General features: G+C 36.7%; 1 protein-coding gene across 1 annotated transcript; it reads right to left on the bottom strand.

The window, feature by feature from the left end:
- Positions 1–511: 511 nt before the first annotated feature.
- On the bottom strand, positions 512–3,508 carry LOC117449751 (chymotrypsin-like elastase family member 2A). The gene is made up of 8 exons (XM_034087616.1): positions 3,463–3,508; positions 3,163–3,251; positions 2,976–3,073; positions 2,339–2,461; positions 2,109–2,245; positions 1,320–1,465; positions 1,029–1,181; positions 512–593 (listed from the first exon to the last, which is right to left on the bottom strand). Exons 1-8 carry the CDS (start codon positions 3,497–3,499, stop codon positions 576–578), a joined length of 801 nt encoding a protein of 266 aa, XP_033943507.1. The 5' UTR covers positions 3,500–3,508; the 3' UTR covers positions 512–575.
- Positions 3,509–8,850: the final 5,342 nt, after the last annotated feature.

The raw sequence follows: 8,850 nt of genomic DNA, 5'->3' as shown, positions 1-8,850 counted from the left end.
ATGGTTATATGGAAAATAAATGTTGTATTTTACTTTTATTCATCACTATGTCTGTCATATGAACTGAGTGTATTCATTTTTGGATTTTTGTGGTATTCCAAAAGATGGTTATTACTGACTGGTGGTCCTCACAATAAAATGAATTGAGAATGTCATGAGGCCCATCTTTCACTTGTATCCACGTTTCTGTAATGGGTAATCTATAAACATAATGTTGAAGCTGCAGTCAGGGAATCTCATCATTTGCCGAAGTGAGAGCATTTTTCACAACAGGCCTTTTTAATGATGAGAAGAAGAGATAATTCAAAACATATACAACATTCTAAAACATATGACTATATTTGAAAATCATACAGTATGTTCAAACCATGTGAAACAGCAAACATGACAATCAGATTTTTGGAAGTTAAAAAAACAAACATGTTCAGTGTAAGCTTCAGCAAAAGGAGGTTTATATAAATACCAGATTGATTTTTTTTTTTTTTTTTAAACAGACATAGAAGACACTGTATTAACCACTACATTCTTTATTTGATAAAGTGCAACAACCAACAATGACTCAAATCAACCACATCTTAGTTATTGGTCATCACCTGGGGAAAAAAAGAAAACATAACATGAATATTTTTAAAACACTCCACTAGAGGGCAGTAGAGCATTGTAACTCATCTCCACTTAACTCTTTTGCGCTATTTAGTAACTCAAATACAAAGATGATCATTAGTGTGGTATTTCATAATTTTCATAATTTATGAATCATTGTTTAAATGTTCAGCAAACATAGGGTTTTCCTCTTTTGAATACAGCAATTTCTCTGAATTGCGTCTAATTTCAAAAATCACCTGAATGGTTCAAGGTCTTTCTGTGTTATTTTAGTTGTATGCTGTCCTTAAAACAGTAAAAAGAGACATTTCAAAAAGGGTACACGTTGGACTTCTGTTTGCCCGGGACAACAATGAATACATGTATTTAATGTACATTGGGATTCTTTGTACAAATACTTTACTGTCCAATGCATTATCACTCACGTTGTTGATCCAGGGGATGTAGGCACTGACCCTGGTGAAGACGGAGGGCTTCTTGGCGTAGTTGCAGCCCATGCTGGAGCCGAAGCTCACCACACCGTGGACGTCCCAGGAGCCATCAGAGTTCTGACAGTTCAGAGGACCGCCGGAGTCTCCCTGTCGTGGCACAGAGACAAATGTAATATTTTTGCAAAACAATTTACATAAGGTGGCATGTGCTTTTAGAAAATGACATGTTGAGCTACTGTAATTATAAATTAGATGAGTTTGTAAAATAATATGAATCAGACTCACGTTGCAGCTAGCCAGCTGTCCGTCTCCTCCTGCACAGACCATGTCGTTGGTGACCAGGCTGCCCCACCAGTCAGGCTTGGAGCAGTTGGAGTGGCTGATCACAGGGAGGAGGGCCTGCTGCAGGATGTCAGCGACGGGACCTCCAGCTTTAAGAGAGAACAGGGTATTGAGATTCTGGGATGACCAAGACCAGTTTATACATGATTTATTCTAAAACTAGCTCAAATTGATAGCTTTTTCATTCAAACATGGGCAACAAAACAAGTTTCTTAAAGATTGTTAAGTTTTGCTAGGAATATCAGAGAATATTAACTCCAAATGTATTTTAAAACTGAAAGTAGAAGCTGGAATAAGTTGCCGTGCTCACACAACTTTGAAAATATGTAAGAACATTTTTATGTTTAAGAAAATGTATAAAGAAAGTGTTATTAGACAGTATGACGTTGATTTTTGATTATATTCTGGTTTAATGTTTCATTTTTTGTAAGCGCCTGAAAGAATATTGCTTTTATTTGACTTTTTAATGGTTATTTCATTTATTTATTTTTTTGTAAGTAGGGGCAGGAAAAATACGATTTTCTTCTCCCTGCTCATTTCCACCATGCGCTAAAAAACCAGTATAAGTGTACATGTTTTGTAAAGTGTTCATGTTTTGTTTTAAAATAACTACCATGTGTGGAATAAACAAATAAATAAATAAGATAATGAAATGTATACAACTTTAAAGATATGAGACATCATTGTTGCCAGTCTTGGTTGACAGCTCCTTTTTATATATATAGGACTTACTCCAGAGACGACCCCAGCCGGTGACGTAGCAAGGAGAAGCGTTAGGCAGGATGTCACCAGAGTTGGGGATACAGGCAGCCATGATGGCATCAGAGAAAGTGACAGGGGTTGCCAGCTTGATCAGGGCGATGTCGTTACTATGGCAGGAATGTAAATACCACATACAGCATTAATAGCATGGACAGGACACTAGCATAGTCTATAAGATAGAGGAACATTATTAAGCCCACCGGATTCTGTAGGAGTCCCAGTTCTCGTGGACGACGATCTTGGAGGGGCTGATGGCGATGGAACCATCCTCGTTGTTGTTCTTCAGATTGTGTTTTCCCAGGTAGACTCTGTAGGTGCGACTGCTGCTTGGCCACAAATAAACACAGAAACAAATAACAGTTACTCTGTTCAGGGTTCTATTCAGCTTAAAATAACAACAAACCTACTCATAGCTATTACTACTTTTACATTGCTACTGTATCAGGACATCTGCTGCAAACATAGCATTCACTTAACTTTGAAAGTGTTTAAATTAGTAGTGCGATTGTAAACAAAAAGTGTGATTACCTATTCTGATTTCTATAAAATATCTTTCTCTTAAATTATGTCATAGAATAAAACAATGCTTCATGTCTGGTAAAACAGTAAAACAATATAACAAGTTTTAAATTCTCTGGTGCCCCTTTTAAAGAAAAATGCATATATACTAACAATCAGTGACCACAGTTCGAATCTTACAGACTGCAGTCAATTAACTTGTTTTTACTTCCATACTGCCTCACTCATCCTGTCTACTAAGTGGCTTACCTGGCTCTCTCTGTCCCCTTTGCCTTTATACCTTCTTAATTTTAGATTTCTTAAATTTTTTAAACATACCTGATGCAGTGAGCAGCAGTGAGGACCCATTCTCTGGAGATCAGAGTGCCTCCGCAAGTGTGGTAGAAGCTGCTGCCACTCTTGTACTGCAGAGACACCTGAGAATAACACACAGTGACATGTTTAAAGACTTTAGGGAATGAATAGAAGACAAAGATATTTAATGAGAAGTCTTAAAGGGACATACCTGCCAGGGCCAGCTGTGCTCACGGACATCATCTCCACCAACCACCCTGGTGATGGTGGGGGTGAAGGTGGGCAGACCACACCCGTAGGCTAATGAACAAAAGTACAGAATATGGTAATTTTATGATATAAACTCTTTATCTTTAACTGTCAAAAATGTTTCAAAGTAGTTTTTGGCATAAGGATAAAACGTGATTTCCTCAAACTTTGCTACAACTTCGTGTTAAACAAATGTACACAGTTGATGTAGCAACACATTTACTCGTTTCCATTTCCTATCAGAATCAGTTTCAGAGCTTACCACCAGCGACAAACAAAGCCAAGATCACGAATTTCATTGTGACTATCTTCAGTAGAGATTCAGGGAGATGTTCTCCTCCTTATATAGCGCTTGAACATACCCCAAATGTGTTACTTAACATTTGCCTCAGAGCAGCCAGGAAAAGTTGTTGGAAAAAATAAATCATCCTTGGAGATAAGTAACTACAGATATCCCCAAATACACCTTATCTCCCAAAACTGTGTGTGAACCTCACAGATGTCTCACTGTGACCCAAGATGGTCAAGACTTTCAACTGAAAACATATATGGTGGTTATAAATGCATTTAAAAAACAGTCAGTCTACCCGCCTTGTTATGTCAAAAGAAAAAACCTTATGTTTTTATATCTGAACATTCACAATGTTCACTTATATAACATGGAGTTGGGAGGCTTATAAAGCAGATCTGATCGGTGAAACAGAAACTCTGCTTCAAACATATTTGACTGTCTGTTTGCATATTTAAGCACTTTTTCACATTTATATCACATAATTGTTTTAATATGATATGCTGTTTGCACATCAAACACTTAAGCAGCAAATAGAACAACATTATTGTTTTGCAGAGGAAATTATTAGAATGACTATGTTTAAGTAATGTTTAAGCGAGTTTGGGAATTAATGTTTATTTGATTAAAAGTTGTTTTTATATTGTTACAGTGGTTTTGGTTATAAAAAGCTTTATTTTTTGCACACTTTAAATGTAAGAAATGTGTTTTATGTAAAGTCAGAAATGTTGTCAACTGTTGATGAAATACACGTGTAGATATGTCAATCAAGGGCAGATCAAATCAAACCAAATGAGCAGACTTGTACATGCAAGCACTACATTCATTGTATTAATGACTTTGAATTGCTTGATTTGAGTACTTTACAGTCACAGGAAATTGAATCTACTGTAGGAGGCATATTTTTTTTGTAAGGGAACTCAGAGTAGGGGGACTATACTTGATATAAAGTAAGGCTCTTTGCGTCAACCAAAACTCTCAATTTCCCTGACTTGTTCAACAAACCTAAAATTAAACATAACTTCAGGACAGTTCAGCCTTGGCCTAGTAGTTCTGGTAATTTCTTGCTGTTTTGTTGTTGGTGCTGTTCTCTCCTCCCCAGTATCGAAAGGTAATGTTGTTGAATGGTAAATGGACTATTTTTCCAGTCTTTACGGCCCCTCAATGTGCTTTTAAATGTACGAGGCAGCATCACCCATTCTTACACATTAATAAAGAAATTAATCATTTAAATAAAATTCAAGACTGCCTCAAGGACTTAAAAACGTAGATGACCTTAAACTTTTTGATGACTTTTTGACACGACCAAAACTGAAGTTATTGTACTTGGCCAGAAGAATCTACGAAACAAATTATCTAAAGATATACTAACTATGGATGGCATTAATTTGGCCTCCAGTGAGACTGTAAGGAATCTTGGTGTTATATTTGATCAGGATTTATCCTTTAACGCCCACATAAAATCAATTTCAAGGACCGCCTACTTCCATCTACGTAACATTGCAAAAATCAGGCATATCTTGCCTCAAAACGATGCAGAGAAACTAGTCCATGCATTTGTTACTTGTAGGCTGGATTATTGTAACTCCTTATTATCAGGGTGGACCAAGACAACCCAGTCTCACGGCATTTCGTGTTCACCAACACGATTTTTAATCTATTAATTCGTGTTCACCAACACGATTTGCCCCTTTTTTTCGTGTTGCACAGCACGATTTTAAAAGCAATGTATTTCTACTGCCTGCAGCACGTCTTTTTCTCCGGTCGGGTCGAGGGAGACCGGAAGCTGTGTGGTTCATAAAAACATGTTCTTACTCAATATCAAGCCACAGTTATTGCTTTTATTTGAAATCGTATAATTTCGGAAAATAAATGGGGCTCAGAGCCTCAGGATACTGAAATCTGTATTTTTTAAATCTTTTTTTCCTTCTAATTTGTTATTCTTTTCAAAATAACACACTGTTATTTACTCACCAATAACACTCAATTATCCTTGCTTTTATTTATTGGATTAATTCCATAATCTCGGGCTTTTTTGGCGTCCGTCAGGAACTACATTTCAAAATAAAAATAACCGGAAACAGACGAAGGCATTTCGAGCGATTACCCAAGATCCTCAGCTATGGTTTTAAGCTCGTTTATTGGATGTTTTAGCCGCAATGCATGCTGGGATTTGGTGTTTATATGATATGAAATCCAGAAAACATTTTAAAAGAATAAAATAATACTTAATTCCGAGTGTTCTTGCTTTTCTCTTTGAAAGTCATCACATAACGGCATTGTAATACACGGTTCGGCTGCATTGTATATTACAGATCTACCGTAGTTCTTTATTTATAGAGCCCTGATGAGAAGACCTTTGGAAAAACTGAGAAAATGCCACCGAAACTGAATACTTGACGTGGATCATAAATATATTCAACAATTAAACAACATCTTCAATTTCTCTTCACACAATACGCCTCCTTGCAGTATCAACACTAATTCGGCTGACTTTTACATATGATCTAATTCACAGATAGGTTATATTTACACCATAACGGTGCACAGCTGATATAAAAGGACTGTAGTTTTTAAAGATATTACTGATTTTCTTTGAATGTAAGAATGTAAATACTGAGTCTGAAATAGTATAACAATATGCTGTAAAATTATGTGAAAGCATGAATAAAACGTGTCCTACACTAATAATACAAAGTTATTATGGCTGTGTGTACCTTGTGTGCACCGCCTAGTGGTTAAAGCACGTTATTGAATTATTGTTTTTATGTGTTATATATAACACATAAAAACAATAATGTACTCTTAATATTTTTTTCATCAAATATTATTTGAATATTTGAATTCAAATATGAAGAGTACATACTTTCATAGGGGGAAAGTAGAAGGTCTGTGATAGAAATATAGAATATAAAAAATCAAGAAGATACTATAAGTGATCTCTACAATAAAACAGTTTAGTGCAGGATGTACAAAGATATTAATAGGAGGAGGTGCAAAACAGAAAAACGAATTAACCTTTATTTAAACATTAAATAACAGATTAAGATCTTCTTATAAATAAGAAAAAAACTTTGGGGGTATCTATCTACAGATAAATATTAAGCCTGACAAAGTACTTAACGTCTAATATATTGCTTTCCTGCAATATTAACTATGTTGAAGCACTTATTTTAACTGATATTATACATATGAATTATACTCTTATGTATGTAGATAGAATAAGAAATGTGCAGAATATCAATATGTTTAACGGTGGAGGTACACACATATTGATAGATGTCTTGTAATGCACTGTTGAGGAACCTGTGACCCAAGTGTTTCATTCATTGCATAACTACACCGTAGTTGTGTGTATGATATGTCAATAAACCTTTGAAAATCTTGAAAGGGATGTGCAAAATAGCCATAATATACAGTCTTTAATTAACTATTAGTAGAGAATAATGAGTAATGAATATACTTTATTACTCGTTTCCATTCATGTCAATTGCAGATACATGTTTAGTCTTCTCAAGCACCAACTATCAAATATCTCTCCTGATTGTTGGCACTTGACAATCACCTTACCTGAATTTTACTCAGGTGTAACTAAAGTCTGATTTAAGGGTTGTTTATATTTCACATAATTAATCAGAATCTGCAAAGTAACTCAAATAAATGCAGTGGAGTAAAAATACCAGGCTAACCTCTGAATTGTCATGGAGTAGAATTACAAAGTAACAATGAGCTGTCATGTGGGTATATATTAATGCTGCGCATTATGGACACAAGCGATTTTCACCCATTTATTAATTATATGTTTTACATTTGATAACACCAATGTGTTTAATACTGGCAACTTCTAATTGTGGGAAAAATGAAAACGTTCAGTAGAGACGTCCCATAGAACATTTTGCGAAACACAATAGCCAGCATGTGTAGTTCTGGGGGGGTGTTTGATTCCAGTTTTGGATAGTCTGGCGTGGTTTCGTTCCATTTCACACAGCTGTTTGACGCTCTGCGTAACCTTACGGGGACTGTAGTCCTAAACGATAGCTGGGGATTGTCTGTTTCCGGTTATTTTTATTTTGAAATTCAGTTCCTGACGGACGCCAAAAAAGCCCGAGATTATGGAATTAAACCAATAAATAAAAGCAAGGATAATTGTGTGTTATTGGTGAGTAAATAACAGTGTGTTATTTTGAAAAGAATAACGAATTAGAAGGAAAAAAATATTTAAAAATACAGATTTCCGTATTCTGAGGCTCTGAGCCCCATTTATTTTCCTCACAGACGGCAACAAAAGTCCGAAATTATACGATTTAAAATAAAAACAATAACTGTGGCTTGATATTGAGTAAGAACATGTTTTTATGAACCACACAACTTCCGGTCTCCCACGACCCGACCGGAGAAAAAGACGTGCTGCAGGCAGTAGAAATACATTGCTTTTAAAATCGTGCTGTGCAACACGAAAAAAAGGGGCAAATCGTGTTGGTGAACACGAATCAATAGATTAAAAATCATGTTGGTGAACACGAAATGCCGTGAGACTGGGTTGACCAAGAAGTCAGTCAAGTCGCTTCAGCTGATTCAAAATGCTGCAGCTCGTGTACTAACCAGTGCCTTACACTGGATAGAATTTTAAATTCTTCTTCTCGCCTACAAAGCCCTTAATGGGCAGGCGCCATCTTACCTTAAAGAACTCATTATACCCTACTGTCCTACTAGGGCATTGCGTTCCAAGAATGCAGGGTTGTTGGTTGTTCCTAGAATCTCTCAAAGTACAATGGGAGCCAGAGCCTTTTCTTATCAAGCTCCACATTTGTGGAATCAGCTTCCAGTTTGTGTTCGGGCGGCAGACACCCTATCCGTTTTTAAGAGTGCGCTTAAGACTTTCCTTTTTGATAAAGCTTATAGTTAGGGCTGATTAGATTCAGCCCCTAGTTTTGCTGATATAGGCTTAATTTGTCGGGGGACATCTTACTTCTTCCTTCTCTCTGTCTATACCTGTGTACTCTCATGTTCCGATTAACCCAGCTTCCCCACATTTCTTTCTTTTTGGTGTCTATATACGCCGGGATCCGGAGGCATGGATGATCCTGCGGTCCTGTGTCCTGGATCGCGAGCCCTGGATCGCGAGTCGTGTCTGTGGTCCTGGATCATAAGTCCTGGATGGATATCCTCGTGGATTCATCTTCCTATTATACACACATGCATTTCCAAACATTTGGACTACCTATGTTGCCAATGTATTATCTTTTCAATTTACACACGGCATCTATTGCACGTCTGTCCGTCCTGGGAGAGGGATCCCTCCTCTGTTGCTCTCCCTGAGGTTTCTCCCATTTTTCCCTTTAAACTGTGGGTTTTCTCTGG

Source organism: Pseudochaenichthys georgianus, chromosome 7, assembly GCF_902827115.2.
Source record: "Pseudochaenichthys georgianus chromosome 7, fPseGeo1.2, whole genome shotgun sequence".
In the NCBI taxonomy this organism is placed as follows: domain Eukaryota; kingdom Metazoa; phylum Chordata; class Actinopteri; order Perciformes; family Channichthyidae; genus Pseudochaenichthys; species Pseudochaenichthys georgianus.
Note: the sequence above shows the minus strand (reverse complement) of the source record. Positions and strands in the feature narration are given on the sequence as shown.